Raw genomic sequence first — 18,870 nt, forward strand, 5'->3', positions numbered from 1 at the left:
TTTACAACTCTGGATTATGAATATTTATAAAAACCCTTAATCTAAGCAACAACAACAACAAAAATACATAAACAGGGGTGTACAAAAATGAGGAAACGTTATTGCACAGCAATTATAAAACTTTTTACCAACCATCCAGCTAAAATTACCAAAAAATTGAAGAAAAAATAATAAGTGAAATTATTACACACCAAAAACACCTAACATAGTATAATTCATCAAATGTTGCATTTTCATTTTACTATATTATATCATAACAGAATTAGCAATCATTATTGTACATGTTTTATACATTACATAAATCATAATTTATCAGAAGATACTCGTAGCTGTATAAGAAATGGAAACTTTCAACCATACCGAAGACAAACTGAGTACCTTTATAGCAATCATGACAAGAGGCATAGAATGCTAAGTGTGCCATTCATGTGCTTTACATTAATTTTGTTAACACTAGTCAGTTTTATCATTGTCAGAACATATTTCACGCTTTAGTCTCATTACTTTGTAGTTAATAGCAAAATATATCGTAAAAGCTTAATTGTCTTAATTTCCACGAAAGGGATGAAAATAATCCCTACACAACTGATTAAGTCATTTGCTGGGTAGAGATTCGAATTCGGATACAAAGTAGTTATCGCTTTATGCATAATTTTCCACTCTCCCAGCGATGCCATCAAAACATGTCATTGAGGAATGCATTGGTCAAAATCAGCCAAGTCAAAGCCGGTGTACATACCAAAATCCCTTCAACACCCCTTCTTTAAATCTCACGTGCGTCGTGAGTGGATTCAATCCTAACGTTTCCATGGTGTGGACGGAGGAGTCGGGAAAGAGACTGAATTCTGTGATTTCGGAGCAGACAACACTTTCTGACGACACATATGAGAGAGTCGAGACAATCACTGTTTCAGCCACACACCGGACGGAGCAAACTTTCAGGTGCATCGCTACCGGAGAAGCGTTGAATGGAACGTCAACGGCAGAAATTACCATGATGCCCGTAACACGAGGTTTCTTGAAACATTGCCATTTTGTGTTTCTGAATATCTAAAAGCAGTGAACAAAAAGTAAAACAAGGGAATTAAGTGAAAGACAAAAGTGAATACAAGTGAAAAAAGTAAAATAAGTGAATGTTAACTTAGAGTTGTCATAGGGAAGTTTAATTTAATCGGACACTTTTAGGTTAACAATTTTCCGCATAACTGCCGACAAATAACTTTAAAGCATTTACATGTATACAGAAAAATAAAATACGCGTTCAACATGTTTAATTTCGCCAAGTGAGAGAGAAGGAGGGATAAAAATTTTGACCATTCACAGTGTTTACCTGAAGAATGTTATTTTGTCAACGTGTGCATATTGGTTTCTCCAAAGTAATTATCCATTTTGGGGGGCACTGACACAAAATATATGAACGTTGTAAAGATAGCAAGGTATCTATTTACACATTTACTGTCTTATAAATCTAGAAATGAAATTAAATCCTGTTTTGTTTCGATGGTGTTTACTTTACATTTCAGGAAGCCGTGGTAGTTTGAGTCTCATCATTGGACTAGTCATCGGTGTGCTAGCCCTAACCATCATATTTCTCCTTGTTGGCAAATTTCTGCAAAGATACCATCCGGAATTCCTTCCGCAAAAAGGTTTCCATCTTTTTCACTGTTTAGTGATTTATATAATATTGACTGGCCTCGAGGGAGATACCAGAAAATATTGCCCAAACTGAAAGAATATTGCCCGAGTCGAAGACGAGGGCAATATTCTTTCAGTGCGGGCAATATTTATCTGGTGTCTCCCTCAAGGCCAGTCAATATCATAATTATTACATATCCCCTAGGTAAATTAGGAAAATATGTGAATACGGCTATACACTATGATAAAGATCAAGCCACATTTGACTACCCGTGGTCCTGTAGATCATCAACATGTCGAATAATTGAAAAATTGTTTATTAATGTATATCATTCAACTCCAACTTCAAAGATACATATGTAGTTGTAACAGGCGAACTTCAAACATCTGAACGCTTTTACACTTTATTTTACCTTCTGTTTAAATTTGGAGAGTTGTAAAACTGATGGGTATTGAGCACAAATGGACTAGTCATTGTTTGACGCGTAGTGCTGCTGGAAGTGGTCGACCTTGTATGAACTGATTTATCGGCGTTCTGCGGTGCGTGTAACCGACATGCAGCGACGTCCTGGAATGTCTTCTTTTCGTGGTCGATCCCAATGTTTGGGAAGAGAGATTCCACTCTTTCTCTTCCCACCTCCCTGTGTCAAGTGAATGGAGAAAACCGGAAGAGGCAGAAGACCAACGAATATTGACTACTGACCTTTGACCCTGCAAAATAACAACTGCAATTGCCTCGCAAAACTACCCCGTATAGGTAATAATCATAATTTTTTTGTCTCTCTGTGTATAGGAGTCATTGGCGTCCCTAATCCGTAGTCGGCGTCGTCGCCGTTGGCGGTGACGGCGGCTGCGTCGCAAAACTATTTGGTATACTCTCAATATTAGACTTTCCATAGCTTTGAGCTATAACCGATAAACCCACTCCGCAGGTGCATCATCTAAACTGCTGGTCAATTTCAAATATTGGAGAAGTCTGCCAAGGTCAAAGTTTAAAAAGTCAATAAATTTTACCTGATAAGCACTGTACTCCTAGCATCGGGATGAACTCTCTATAACGTTCCACAGTTTTGACCTATGACCACCAATGATATGTATACACAAGAGGTAGCCCTACATCACCCAAGGATAGTACGGCAAGGTCAAAGGTCAAAAGGTAATTGAGCTTATAGCTTTTTCAGATCTTTAAGACATTTCTCTGTTCGGAGCTGTGTCAGGTTACCAAACTATACACAAATTGCGATATGCAGGTGCAGGCAAGACATTGCTTGGCATTTGCCTGGTGTGCTCGTTTGTTTATTAAAAAGAGATTGACAGTGTTTCTTTTGAAGTTTTATAATGCAACCGAATGATTCTAATTTTGTAATGTATTTCGTAAGCACGACATTATCTCCTCTTTTTTCACTAAAGGCATCGATCATTTTTAATGCGTACTAGTATTCCATACGTGCCTTCACGGTTACAGTCTGTTCCGCTGGAAAGCAGCTCGACACTGTATCACTTTCGAAAACGCTTGGCTAATTGTCTCTGTGGGTTTTGGCCCTTGGTGTATGCATCAAAATATTTTTTTTTCTTTCTTTCTCTCTCTCTCTCTCTTCCTCTTCTCCCTATCTTCTGTTCCCTTTTTTCACACTTTTGCTCTCTTTTTTTTTTCTATTCCCGACTTTCCCAGTTTCCAGCACTCTTTGTAGTTGTAAGCTTTTCACACCCCCCTTTTATTCCCCCTTTCACTCACAGGTACAAACATGTCACAAACATAGTCTTTTTAGTGGGCACCTTCATTTTTTTTTTTTCGCAGAGTGTATAAATAGAGTGTATGTTTGTTTTTGTGCTGAACATGTAGACATGAACATGTTATCCTTGTCTGCATGGCTATGTATAACAATTATCAACGACTCGCATGTCAAATTCATCATGTTGTTTCTTGTACATTCTGTTGAAAGAAAAAAAGAAAAATAAAGTTTGAATTTGAATTTGAATTTATTTGTCTGTTTGTTTGTTCGTTTTGTTTTGTTTTAATGTGATTGCTTACCATATCGATCTGTATTACAATAAAACTAATGAAAAGAATTGGCTAGGATGACTGTGAAATAGCTCTTCGAACATGTCGAACGGTCGTAATGATACCATTGATATTGTGCTCATTGACCAGTTCTACATATTTTTTTTTTCATAATTTGATCTTTTATTTCAAATGTATCGTAATGTTAGATGAGTGCCAATACATGTGCGCAGGCCTACTGTTATAGAAATATACATTGGAAAAGAATCATTAGCAATACCTCTATTACCTTTGTTGATGTTATATTTCAAGGATGTGGCTGGAATCCCTGCTGGCGGAGACCTCATCAACCAAGGCGATTTAAGGAGGAAGAACAATTCATGCTGAGTATGAGAAACATTTAAATAATTATCATGTAATCATGTAAAAGAATGGAAGGTCATTTTTTATATCACGCAAAGTTAATCCATATTGTGAAAATGATCAATTTCATAAGAATTACGGGAGTTTGTTTTGTGGAGAAGTATATTTGTAGAGGTATTCTTTTTTTAAAATGAAATCATATACTCGATCTGTATCATTATGAACACAAAGTGAAAAGAAGGAACTTGCGTGGAATTTGAACCCGTGCCATGTTCTGTTTTACCGGTCAGCGGCACTACAACCTAACTGAGGCCAGGTGATGGCAGTTACAAAATGGTGTTTAAAGAAATTGCCAATATGAAAAAGTAACAGCACAAAAAGAAAACCTCTGCAACTGAATTTTTTAAAAAAAGAGAGAAATTTCTTGACCGTTTTTTTTTTTTTAGTTCACTATTTTTTTGGGGGGGAGGGGGGCAAATGAATTATGCATTTAAAGACAAAGAGAGAATTAAGAAGATGTGAGGCAATGGGTATTTAATCGAACATCGTGAATGTATCACCGCCATAAACTGGCTTCAGCTCAACCGGTCTGCATTCTAATTTGAGGGCGAAAAACAAAATTCTCAGAGAGAAACAGAAAAATGGTTACTTTTGATTTAAAGGGATTTGCCCTCTCTCTCTCTTTCTCTCTCTCTCTCTTTCTTTGTCTTTTCCATTTCCTTTCAAGATCAATAAAAGCGTAGTATAATCCCATGCATTTGTAAATCAGTTTGACTAAGTAAAATCATCAATAGCTGTAAGACTTTTTTTTATTTTGTGATGTTTTACTTTTTCTACAAATTCTTGACCTATTTGAATCAATCTATCTATTTCTTTCCTTCCCTTCTCTTTCTTTCTTTGTATTATATATAGATATATATACATATATATATATATATATATATATATATATATATCCTCGCCAGGATAAAGCGTTTTAATGCCATTTTAGGTTTTAATCTCATGACCGTGCACCACAAAACAAAACAAAATGACATGGATTTTTAGTTAGGGGCAGATTCTGAAAGAGCAGACTCTAAGCTTTAAAATGATGTATAACTCAATTCAAATGGACTCCACTAACCCACCTAAATATTGGAAAGAAAGCACACGCTCTGGAAAAGTGTGAACTGAGAAAAGAGGCTCTAAAGTATCCGGTCTATTCAAGCGCTTAATCTTTACCAAGCCGTGCTATACCTATACCATATAAGATTAAGCTGAAATTGAGCATGTTCTATTAATACATTCTGCCCACGATCAATGCTAACTTTTAAAGCAGTAGCGTCATCCTTTCAAAAGTTATTAGAGTTGAAAATGAAGAGTGTGCAAAGAATTTCAAGACATGAAAAGCGGCCTCTGAGACATATCTGATCATTCTACTCTTCCCCAAAAAGGGTAGTAGAAAAAACTGCTAAAAACACACATTCATGTTTAGATCCTAAAATGAAGAATAATGTAGAAGAAGGATAGCTCTTTCAGCAAAAATATTACCATTGACTTGGTTAACCATTTCACCTTTTTTGAGTCCTACGTAAAATGCTTTTTGTATGTGCTTTTGGTATGTTTTGTGATGCACGGTTACATGATATTATATAAATGCTATATGTATTGACTATTTTCTCTCTTTCTTTGTTTTGATCCTCTCCCAAGAACCATCATCCAGCTCACTATCGCTTACAGAGAAGCAAGTACAGCAATGCAAAGAAGAGCTAAAAGCGAACTACCGTTTGTCAAGACGCAAGATCACGGTGGATCCACTCAACTTTATGGAACGTGTTGAATTGGATGAAATCTATACCAATTTGAGTCTATTAGACAAAAGCAGCATGCGAAGCACACCATTAACATACGATGATCTTTTGTCCAGCGATGAGAATGGAAATCTTTCAAAGCGCCTTCTGGTCCAGGGTGAAGGGGGTGCCGGCAAAACAACACTTTGCGCTAAGATCGCCTGGGACTGGTGCCAGGGACGGATTCTCCAGGATCTGGACATGGTGCTTGTAATTCCTCTCCGAGATGTCACGGATTTCAAAAGTATCGGTGGGATTGTTAAAAAGTATCTCTCTGATTCAAATGCAGCAATGACGAACCAGATCGACAACTACATTTCAAAAAATCTAAATAAGATTCTTCTTATATTTGATGGGTTTGATGAGTTTAAGGGGAAATTTAGTGAAAAGAACAGCAGTGAGGTCATTCGTATTCTGGGATGCGAACAGTACAAATCATGCAAAGTAATAGTGACCACACGACCGTGGAGAACAAATGAATTCAGGATGGAAAAGAGTCTTGACGAAACCTACACTTTTATTACCGTTGAAGGTTTTGACAAGGAGAATTTATCAACTTATATAAGGAGGTACTTTCGGATCAGAGAAAAGGACGCTCTTGCTGAAAACTTGCTCAGTTTTATGGAGGAAAATGATGTTATCCGGTCGAACATGGCCCCGTTCCCCATTTACTGTGCAATGCTTTGTCTCATGTGGAATGACTTTAGTGAAGACAGACGAAAAGAAATGCAAAAACTGAAAACTTTTTCCAAAATATTTGGAGAAATGATCAGTTTTCTAAAAGAACACTACGCATCGAAAATATGCGAAAAGTTACATATTCATAATGCTGTTGCCCATTTGAAAGAAGCTGACAGGGCAATTCAAGACATAAGTGAGATAGCGCTAAACGGTTTATTTGATAGCAATCTTTCATTCCCTGAAGAACAATTCAGCGAGTGTCGGAATGCCATGGAAACGTGCTGCAGAGTCGGAGTTTTGACAATTGAGCGAGATGTAATCAGTATGAAGCGTCGACGCGATGTCAACGTTCCATCCTTTGTAAAGTCAACGGTTTCGTTTCCTCACAAATTGTTCCAAGAATATGTCGCGGGATTATATATGGCAGATGTATACGCCAATGATGCCGCCGAGTACGACCAGCTGAAAAACAAACTTCTTCCTCGTTTTGAGGAGTTCCGATACCTTTTCTACTTCTCCTCAGCTTCAGGGAATGAGCTTGGTCCTGATATCATCAACGGGATGATAAACTGTGCTTCGAATAACATTACATCTTATTCCTTGCTTCCGGGGGAGCGTAAAATACGTGATTTCTGCGTAGACGTTGCGTTTGAATGTCACACTGAGGAGGCCATCAGAGCAGTGGGAAAACGATGGGAAAAATACAAACTGTCATCAAGTATGTCAGAACATACGAAGGCAGGAGTTGTGTTTATGGTGTACTGTAACCAAGTGGTGAGTGATACAGCTTGGATGTCGATTTGACCAGCCACAGAAATATTGAGTTTTTTGTGTATAATAGCTTGAAGTGAAGACGTCCCTCTTTCTCTGTTTGAGTTGAGTGCAAACCCGTCAAGCTCCTTCGTTATACATGCAGATTGTATTTACAGTCGTTTTAAAGCCTTACGCAGATTCTGGGAAATCGTTTTGAGATGCAAAATTGCGTAAAAGCTAAACAGACTATTGCAAACAATTTTGTTATGCTCTGAATTTATTCCTCCCTTAGAAAACATTTGTGACCCGCTACAACAAAAGGGTCCTAAAGTCGCGTACGGTCGAAGCCGTGAAAATCGAGTTTGAAGTCAGAGCATCAAAATTGGTCAAAACTTTCGATTTTCTGATTTTGACATATTATTGTAGCCTGAAATAATCATATCTTCTATCATCTGTCGAAATTTTGAAGCAAAATGGTGAAAGGAAAGACCAAAAAATAGCGTTTTTCTGGGCCATGTTCTTTGGCGTTTCAACGAAGCAGAACTGGTTCGAAAATTTGGATTGAGCGCCACAGATAGGGTCCGCCCCTAACAACGACCAGAGTGATCTCATTGGTCAGTTTGCTGCTTGCCGCTAACCGAAGCGTGAAGCTCACACACTGCCCAGTCGACTGGTGCGTGCAGGCGGGGTGCGCTATGCCCAGCCGCTTCTCCTGGCATCCTGGTCACTGATTGGTCGGTGAGGAGACCGCCGACGCTGTGCTTGAATGAGCATTTCGGGAGTTGCTAGGGCTTGCCTTCTATTGTCCGGAGGTGAAAACTGACTTGCGTGTCCCTTGATCGCGATTGCGTCGCAAGGAAATCTTTCAGGGTGCTTTTATCGAAACAGTGATTTCCCAGACGTCTCGACATGCTCTCTTTTAAACATCGATATCTCCGCAGCCGATTATTTTTATAAGATGTGTTATATATCAATTTAAAGCAGAAAGATTAGGAAATTATGCCATGCAATTTTCAAATAACTGACCTCACCCGACTTTAGGATCATTTTGTTGTAGCGGGTCACATTTATTTGTGAATTATGATAGGAATTAAATGCATCAAATTCATTAATTTGCTCCCATATTATCAGCTACAAAACAACTGCATGTGCACTTTGCAACGACAAAGTTCTGTGCATTGGATTAGTACCTCACTACAATAAAATAATGTTTGTTCCCATTAGTTGTCGTTATCTATAGACGATATGGACTGCGGGAGATCTATGTCACGTGACTTAGCGGAGGGTATGTGTTCCAGCAGTGTGCTGCGCGAGGTATCGATAAGGCTCTCACGATTTCACACCGACTTCTTCAAGATCCTCGGTGAAAAGGCTTCAAATTGTCAGGTAATTCCTTTTATAGATAGGATACAAACTGGAGAATAATTCTTCTTTCTATAAGGCCCAGTTAATGCACTATGCGTGTTTGTGAAAAGTGGTGAACTCGTGTTGCTGTTTCAAGCCATGTTCGCGAATTTTTACATTTGCATAGTAATTTGTATTATGTATTGGTGGCAAACACGGATTCTTTTCACATTCTGATTGATTGATTGATTGATTGATTGAGACCAATTTAAGTCATTTATTCGGCAAAATTGAACACATAAACATAGGGGCTTTTACAATGACATCAAGGCAACCTTGAAAGCATCTTGTGCTTGTATTAGGATGCCTACACGTGAAAATACTATAGACTTTACAATGGCAACATAATTATATTACAAATGATTCTGTGTGTAGTCAAGCAGATGTAAACAAGACACCATCACATTGATATATATTGCATATACACTCATACACACAACACACACTAACACACACACATGCAGTATACATAAGGATAGAAGACGGGATAGATAAAAAAAAAATAGAATTGTCCACTCAGTCATGGCTAACTTTTAAAAAAAAAGAGTACTTCAATAGGCACTTAACTCTATAAAATGAGTTGCGCTACATTAAACAAAAAGCATTATTTATTGAATTCCATTCATTTACACCGGTGAACCTAGAGTGGGATCATACAGTCAAACATGTGCCAAAACAGTCAAAACCGTTTGATTTAATCATCTGTTTGTTTGATAGTTTGGTTGGTTTGTTTGATTGTTACAGATTCAATGTCTCGAGTTGACTCTCGGAAGCTGGGACGGCGATTCTCAGCATCAAGGAGACTTGGCCCAGTGGGTGTGTACTTTGCCAAGTCTTTCGAGCTTCAGTGTGGATTGCTATTACTTGCTTGATGATTTCTTCTCAACAGCTGCCGACCTGGTGGGGTCTTCTCAAGTAAGTGACCTCTCACTATGCACTATTCTATTCTGACAATGAAAACTACCAGTACAATGATTAATGATTCCGCTTTCTGTGATGTGGGATGAACATTGTCTGCAAAGAGATTTTTTTTTTGTCTTGCGAAATATGATCGTCTTGCATATTGACCTCGATGCTTTATGAGCACTGAGTGAAAGCAAAAGTACATTCAATTGATTAATTAATTGAATTTGTGTATTCGATATATGGGCCATTCTCAAATTAAATGTTCAATTCCATGTGAGTAAAACCGAAAAATCAACCACAAAGTAATACATTCAAAGATGTGTTTTCGGAAACTTCAAAACCGGTCAAATACGAAACAAAAAGTGGAACATTCTAAATGATGGCCATTCATTGAGTAAAAATGAATTGAAATAGAGCATCATATATGATTTTTGATCACCAATCAGATACGTTACCGCAAATTTACATGTTGTAATGGACTCCTAACTCTGAATTAAATTTATTGTTTTGATCCAATTTCTGTTTAGGAAAAGACATCTGTCCCCCCTAAAGATATTGGGGGTTTTCAAGAGGTAAAGATGTTGTCATCCCTTGCTAATTGGTAGGAATTATTTCTGTGTGGTAGGTTGAAATATGCTTTTTGCTGAAATGAAATATAACCTTAAGATTCACTTTGTATTTTTAGCAAATTTCGCTTACAAATAAAGTTTCGAATCCCACAAATCATGCAAAGGGAACGATCCAATTTGGAATTTCACAGGAAACAAATATGAATTGCTTTCCTAGGGAAATAACTATTGAAAAACATTGATTCACCTTTGGTAACGTATCTGGTAAAATATAAGTATTAACTTTAGTTGTGTATGAATAATAGATATCACCTGTTTAATTATTTACCTCATGAATTGATGTAAAAATGAATGATGTAAGCCCAAATTAACCATTTTAAACATTCTACGTAATATTTAAACTATCAAATGTAGTGGAAAAGAGCCCTAAATGTGAAAGCTGAGTTCTTCATTCACAGAATATTCTCATCTTACGTCTGAATGTATTTATCCATCTGACTATAAATGTTCATTAAATTTTGATGGATAATGCAAACAAGGTTTAAAAAATATATTTTTGCAGGCATTTAGAAGGAAGTAGGTACAGTCTCTATGAACTCGATATGCTAAACAGTTGTTTGACCTATGGTAACGTATTTGGCTCATCCCTTGTAATGAAAATGAATAAAATTGTTCAACTCATCAATGAATCTTGAGTAGTTCTTCATATGTTGAAAAACACTAGAATAAATATGCACCAGAACACTGAAACTTTTCTCGGAAGCGTTTCATAAACTACTTTTTACTCTTTCAAAGTTTGGTAACGTATCTGGCTTACCGTAAATGAATCTGTCGGTGAAGTTACAAAGCAATTTCTACTGAATATTCTTCATTTGAACATAACTTTAATTTTTAATGGAAGCGTAATTCTATGCAGAATTGTTTTATGAACACTTTGTTTTACATAACATTATTTGTCACCGTGGGTGCCCTGAATTATACGTAACGTATCTGCTAAATCTGAAAAGCAAAAAACTGATATGCTGAATCTTAACTTCGTCTTGTAAAATAAACGTTCGAAGTTGTTGCATAGAATATGAAAGTGACTGGGTTTTATAGAATAGAACTTTGGAGTTTATGAGCACACAACGATTTGTTTGTAAAAACATTTACAATTTCTTTTCAGCATTTTGATTATGTGGTAACGTATCTGTCGGAAAACTTGGCATTAAGTTGTGAGACACTGACGCAGAAAGAAAAATCATGTGGAAGTGTTGATCTTTTTCACCTCTCTGTCCTTTTGGTGTAAGAATATAATCCTGAGGTCCAACAAAACGAAGCATGTAATGTGTAGGGATGAATTTTGACCAGATTTGATCCCCAGAAAGCACAAGACCAATCAGCAAAATTCGGTCACGTATCTGGGGTAACGTATCTGTGGTAACGTATATGGTCGATCATATTATTATGAGAGCGATATCTACGAAATATTTCTCACTTGTACTAAACTTTAATGTTGAATCGATGCGTCATTCCGAGGAGTAATGTATAATATACAATTTGTCTGACATTGCAATATCTGTCGCAGTGGGTGGCGTGAAAAGTATGTCACGTATCTGTCCAAATAAAAGTGTAGAAAACCGATATTTCAAACATTGTACCGTATTCTCAAAAAAGAGCTGTTGCACAAAAAATCTAAGTACTTGCAATATATGAAGTATATCCTCAGGGTTTCATATACACAGGGTCATTGCATAGTCTTGTTATTTTCGCAATGCTGTAACACTAAAGAAACTGGTAACGTATCTGGCGGTGAACTTGGCGACAGGTTTCAAAAGGCTATAAAAAAAGAAGTCAATAAAAATTTTTGAACTTTTTGAGTATTGTGATTAGCACATATGATATGCTCATCGTCCATGAAAATAATATTTGGAAAGTGTGTTTGTGGACGGAGAGGAGCAATAAAACATAATTCTGAAATAGCCGGCGACACTGCGTTTTGGGGGTCTTAACGAAGTTTAACAGCAAAATTTTATACAAAAAGGCAGACAACCGCATTTGATCGTGTTTATTTTTAACAAATAAAGTCCTCGTGATATATTATAAACATTTAAATAGTATCTAATAGGTTTCAGGGAACCGCAAACTGTCATGGAATGTCGGCGACACCAAAATTCCGTATTTGAACGCTTTTACTGAGAATGGGCCATATTCAATAAATAATGAGTCAAAACACAACTTCCAGCAGTTACAAAAGCAACAGCCCTAACAAGTGAGAGGTGTAAACAAGTGGCGGATCCAGTTGAGAACGCACCGGGGGCACCCTCTTTATTTTTTGTTATAACAAAAAATTGAATAAAATAAAAAGCAAAATGAGGGGGGTGTGCGCCTCCTTTTAATTTTTTGTAGGCGGCGCCCCCCCCCCCCCCTAGAATTCCTTGATCCTGTAAACACTCATTTCTTTGCAGTTAAAAGTGATGAACGTTCACCTTCCAAAGTGTAAAATTTGTATTTACTTTTACCGACGGACCATGGGTCTATCAGTTATCATGGTTATCATATCGGAAGCAAGGACAATGGCAACATCTATTTCTCAAAGTTAATGCGTCTTGAACCATAAATAAAGCGATTCTTTCCTAATGCGTTTTGCATTACAGGTGAAAACGTTGGACTGCAGTAGTTGCTTGGATTAAGAGAAGTGCATACTTTTCACATTTTTAGATCTTACATTTAGATATCGCACTGCGAGGAAGCATTTAGTCCTGAACCTTTGTAAGAGAATTCGTTACTTTTTTATGGCATGTACATGGCTCTGGTATTCACGTTGGTATTACGTACTTATAAGAAGCGTGCATTCTTCCACATTCGCTTGATTTCATTATGCACTTGCAGAATACTTAATCTGAATTATTTATTTTGTTGTTTTGGGGGTTTTCTTTTGTTTTGTTTTGTTTTTAGATTCAAAATCTGAAGTTGTTGTTATGCGACAATTCACAACACCACTCTTCGATGGGGGGAGCTTTGGCCCGATGGGTGTACACCATGCCAAGTCTTTCGAGCTTCAGTATGAAGTGCACCAGCTTTCCCGATAATTTCCTCTCAACAGCTACCACCTTGGCGCAGTCCTGCACGGCATGTTTGCTTTGACTATGCACAAGTTGCATTGTTTGGTTTCTTATGATATTTTGTGAGGTCATATCATACTGTGCCTGATGTGGTTGCTAATAACATTTCCCGTAAATAGTAAAAAAAAAAGACATTTACTTTTTTGTCTCTGACAAACGGATCGTCGCTTGACTTCTTCTTCTTCTCTCTCTCTCTCTCACTCTCTATCTCTCTCTCTCTCTCTATTTTTTTTTTTTTTTTGGCATATTTGAGCAAAACTAATGTAACCTTCATTGCTGAAGAAAATAACACCTCGGTGTATCGGTGAATGATCTTAGGGACATTAGGCGTGCCCGATACTAAATTTGAATATTTCTGACTTTAAATAGAAGCACTTCATATAAATGACGAAGAGAAAGTATTTTCCCCCTGAACAAATGTGATCGTAATGAGGCTTCCATTATAGGTTTTCCCGGCCAATTTCGCACTTTTGTCAATCCAATCCTAATTGCTGCATTCAATTTAGCAAAATTGAATGAACATGAATGAACATGTTTGGAATTTGACTGCCCATACGCGAAATTGAATGACTGAAATACCCTTTTCGGCCAGTGGTGGCGAATTTGAATGACTGAAGAGCATATGCCAATTTGAATGCCCGTTTTAAGAATTCGAAAGGCACATGTGCAAATTTCATTGATCGTAATGCTAAATTGAACGACCAACTTGACAGAATGACAGAATGTGCAGTGACAAGGATTTTGGCTAAACTGAATGAACCTTTTCATGAAATGGACTGACAAAAGTGCGAAATCGGCCGGGAAAACCTATATTAAATTTCAAGGATTTGTGAAAATCTCACATTTGAATTAGCCTTAATCGTGTCAATTACGTGTATCATTTTCTTCACAGAAGTACCCCAGGCGAGTCGAGGAAATGTAATGGTAAAAAACAGTCAGAGAAAAAAAAAATAGGAAAACTTAAAAATCTTTATCAAAGTTTCAGCTCGGTGCGATGTGCATCTTAGTATTACTATGTGAACGCTCTTTGAAAAACCACACCGCAATGTAATCATCTCCACACTGTAAACATGGTATTAAAAGTTCGAGCGTTTTTACACAGCCGAATCTGTGGACACTGTGAATACGCTATGTGACAATGTGCTCTTTCCACCAGGATTTGCCAGATGAGTTTTATTTAATAGATAGGATTGCGCTAGTTTCTTGGATCATTAAAGAGAGGTGTATAACAGTTCGGTTTTATTATAAGCATTAATACTGAACCTTTGGTAGAGAATTTTTGCTGGTGTTTCACGGCATGTGGATGGATGTTTGTAATTACGTTGGTATTACTCACTTCTGAAATGTAGAAACTAGCATTCTTTCATATTCACTTGATTTAATCATACGTTTCTAGAATATTTGTATCTATAATTATCTTTGTTATTATCGGGGGTTGTTTTTCAGATTCAAAACCTGACTTTGTATTCGCGTGACGATTCACAACGCTACTCCTCCAGAGGAGGGGCCCTGGTCCAATTGGTGCACACCATGCCGAGTCTTTCGAGCTTTAGTGTGAACTGCAAGAGCTTTCCAGATGATTTCTTCATAACAGCTACCGATATGGCGCAAAGCTGCCAAGTACGTCTATGACCTTAGAAAGATAAGGTTCAATTTTTAACCTCTACCAGTGTCCCTTTCTGGTCTGAAAGGTGCAAAGATGCACCAGCAAAGGTACTCTAACGGTGACACTGGTAAAGGTGCAAACTTATTTTTCGTAGAGTGTACTTAGACTATGCATAATTCAACTATTGTTTGTGAATATTGACCTGAATTGAATTGAATTGAATTGTGTTACGATCAAAATCACTCTGAGAATGATCGCACAAAAGAAACAATCAACTAATGTTCAAGTGGTTTATTAACGGTGATATTTTGGGTACAAACTCGTAATCGGTTTTTGCATCAGTACAATAATGATCAATAAAAAACAATTATAAATCAGTAATAGAATCACTTACACGCATTACATGCAATATCCCTGGAAAAGTCCAAATACGATGCTTGATGCACAAATGAATGATCCGCGATGCACCGATGAATGATACCTCCGATGTAAATCCAGAGGCGCAAGTTATAATACTCCACGGTATAGATCCAGGGTATATGTCCACGTTATAGGTCCACGGTATAATGTTCACAGCAAAATGTGCAGAATCCAACGTTATGACGTCCAGTCGATGCGGTGAATGATGATTCGCTCAATAATGTTCAGCTAGGAATCCAGCCCGTCACAGCTTTGCCGTAGCAATGTCCGTTGACATTAAAATATGGAGTCTATCTCCAATGTAGGCAAACTAATTCCCTGCAGGCAAAATGTCTCCTAGGCCTTATCTCCACAAACATAACAGGTCAGCAGGTAACACAGGACTGACTATAACAAGTCGCTTCAGAGCCAGAAGTGACGTAACTCTCAGAGCAGAGGTGTTGGGTACTCTGCCTACTGCAGAATTTCTCCGGCTTTCATATCTATTCACCCCCTTCTAGCACATTCTATAACTCTCTCCAACCTGGGGCCACAAACCTGAACATACTAGCAAGTCCAAGTTCCAGGAATCCTGGATGACTCACTGCCTAACTATATGCATAACATCATTGCGAAAATTAACTACCAATCACCTTGGGCTACAGGGACAGTGCATGACTCAGCCAAAAAAATGTAAGCACTTCCTAGAAGATTCTGGATTGAGTGAAATACCTTTCTAAACTGAATGAGCTATAATGTATTTCCTGTTACATGCATGTACTGAAACTACATTGTATACCACCTAGAAAACTCTCCACTGATCTGGTCAGCCTGTATGTACTATATCTATACCACATAGAATGTTCTCCATTAATCTGGTCAACCTGTGTACATACACATTAAAACAACCATGCATACAGTACATCATACAAGTACATAACTACTTGTGTATACATTTGTGATAATTGAATTGAATTGAATTGAAATGAATTGAATGGAATTGAAAGGAATTTGCCCGCTTAGACATTTTTTTATCAAATTGCTTTCAGGTAAAAATCCCTTTTTCTGACTTGTCTAATGAGCAGTTACCTTGGAAATCGAACTCAGTACATATGTTTTTGTTTGCTCGTATTGTGACCTAACTCCAAGACCTTCGGTGTGTAAAGAAAATCATCGGCGGCAACTTGGTGAGGGAAACTTGCAACTGTGATTAGGAAGTATATATGAAGTGAATAAAGACTTTCGCAATATCATAAATATGGACTCAAGCAAGTGTGAAAACAACTATGAGGATAAAATCCTTACTTACCAAGTGATTAAATCATTTATGTTGTCAAATGGAAGATGCAATGTTTTAGGTCTTGTTCATTGGAATTGTTCAGACCTATGACTTGTATGAGTGGACGGCATTGTGACAATTATTTGGCTTCGTAAGAGCGATCCGATATCTTATTACATCTGCCCTTGTCCATTACACTATTGTCACCATTTTACCAACGTCCACTTTTCAAACTGTAGATGTGTATTTATTTCCGAGTGTGTCATTGTCCATGCTATACCGAATATGATGACCGATACAATCATGGACCAAAAGTGTCTTGAACCATTAATAAAGCGATCCTTGATGCCTAGTGTGTTTTGCACCGTTGGACTGCAGTAATTTCTTGGATTCAGAGAGGTGCAAATCTTGTTTTTAATCAAATCTTTAAGTGAAATAGATATGTTGCTATGAGGAAGCATTTAACTTTGTACCTTTGTTAGACCGTCTTAGAGAATTTTCATTTGTGTTTCACGGCATATGCATGACTTTTGTAGCCACATTGCTACTACTTATATGCAAACGTGCATTCTTCCAAATTCACTTGATTTAATTGTGTTTGTTGAATATTTGTCTTTATCTCTTTGTTGTTGTCTGGGTTTTTTTTTTCAAATGATTATACAGATTCAGAATCTGAAGTTGTTGTTATGCGACAATTCACAACACCACTCTTCAATGGGAGGAGACTTGGCCCGATGGGTGTACACCATGCCAAGTCTTTCGAGTTTCAGTATGAACTGCAGCAACTTTCCAGATGATTTCCTCTCAACAGCTACCACCTTGTCGGAATCCTGCAAGGTATGTTTGCTTTGACTATGCACAAGTCGCGTTGTTTGTTTTTGAACATATTCGTGAGGTCATATCATACTGTGCCTCATGTGGTTGCTAATAACCTTGTCTGTAAACAGTAAAAAAAAAAAAAAAAACATTCACTTTTTGTGTCTGACAAAAGGATCGTCACTTAACTTCTTCTCTCCTTTTTTTTTTTTTTTGGGGGGGGGGGCCATATTTGAATAAAACTAATGTAACCTTAATTGGTGAAGAAAATTACAACTCCAGCTGACCTCGGTGTATCGGTGAATGATCTTACGGGCATTAGGCGTGCCCGATACTAAATTTGAATATTTCTGACGTTAAATAAAAGCGCTTCTTATAAATGACGAAGAGAAATGGTGTTTTTTTTTCCCTAAATGTAACCGAAATGAGGCTTTCACTATTGAAATTCTAGGACTTGTGTGAAACTTACATTTGAATTAGCCTTAAACACGTGTATCATTTCCTCACAGAAGTGCCCCAGACGATTCGAGAAAATGTTATGGTAAAACACGGTCAGATTAAAAAAATAGAAAAACTTAAACACCATCACCAAAGTTTCAACTCGGTGTGCATCTTAACATTACTCATGTGAACACTCTGTGAAAAACCACACCACAGTGTGAAATCATCTCCACACTGTGAACATGGTAAAATTCGAGTGTTTTCACACAGCCGAATCTGTGGACACTGTGAATACACTGTGGGACAGTGTGCTCTTTTCAGCAATAATTGCCTGATGTGTTTTGTGTAATAGCAGGGGCGTCACCAGCGTTTATTCAAGGGGGTGGTTCGTTTTGACACGTAATGTAACCTGCGAAATTCTTTTTCTAAATTTGATTTATTGGTTCCTGTATCATCATATACATGCACATATACACTGTGCAACTATTATACATGTATACATACATTGCTGGTGGCAGGTATTCGCAAGCATAAGTTGTTTTTCTACATTGCCTTTACAATGTACACATATTTGGGGATGTGAAATTGTACGATCTGGTGCACGCTTGATAGAGTATCATTTCAAACAGCATACTTAGAGACATTATTTTTGTATTTAGTATTGGATACGAATTGTGACGGGAAGTTCACATTCATTTTACGCATGGAACTGAAAATTAGCCACGGTGTAATTAAACAAAAGAAGTGACACACACACCAACCAACACACACACAAACACACACATTCACTACTGGCAATGGACAGGAGGGAGATTTAGGGGAATTTTGATTTTTAAACGAACATGTGCAACGAAGAAACAAAACAAAACACAACAATTATGATTTTTTTTTAACCGTTCAGGTTCTGGGGACAAGATAGAATACTATAATGTAGAGGGCACCCTTATACTGCCCTTATAGATTGACTTACAACAATTATTGATTATATATCCTTATGATAATATGTAATTTGTATACATTTATATCAAAAGATTATTGATGATACATCAGTGTATGATACATCAGTGTGTCCCTAAAATCTCC

The 18,870-nt window shown here is 37.3% G+C and overlaps 1 protein-coding gene across 1 annotated transcript in view; it reads left to right on the top strand.

Moving 5' to 3' along the window:
- The window catches only part of LOC140239772 (uncharacterized), a 52,503-nt gene that overhangs the window by 5,435 nt on the left and 28,198 nt on the right, over window positions 1-18,870 (top strand). The window contains exons 3-8 of the mRNA XM_072319593.1: window positions 669-1,013; window positions 1,524-1,646; window positions 3,950-4,024; window positions 5,690-7,284; window positions 8,488-8,649; window positions 9,412-9,582. Of these exons, the coding sequence (XP_072175694.1) occupies window positions 669-1,013; window positions 1,524-1,646; window positions 3,950-4,024; window positions 5,690-7,284; window positions 8,488-8,649; window positions 9,412-9,582 (2,471 nt within the window). The remainder of the gene's footprint in view (window positions 1-668; window positions 1,014-1,523; window positions 1,647-3,949; window positions 4,025-5,689; window positions 7,285-8,487; window positions 8,650-9,411; window positions 9,583-18,870) is intronic.

The sequence above is a fragment of the Diadema setosum genome, chromosome 16 (genome assembly GCF_964275005.1).
Source record: "Diadema setosum chromosome 16, eeDiaSeto1, whole genome shotgun sequence".
NCBI lineage: Eukaryota > Metazoa > Echinodermata > Echinoidea > Diadematoida > Diadematidae > Diadema > Diadema setosum.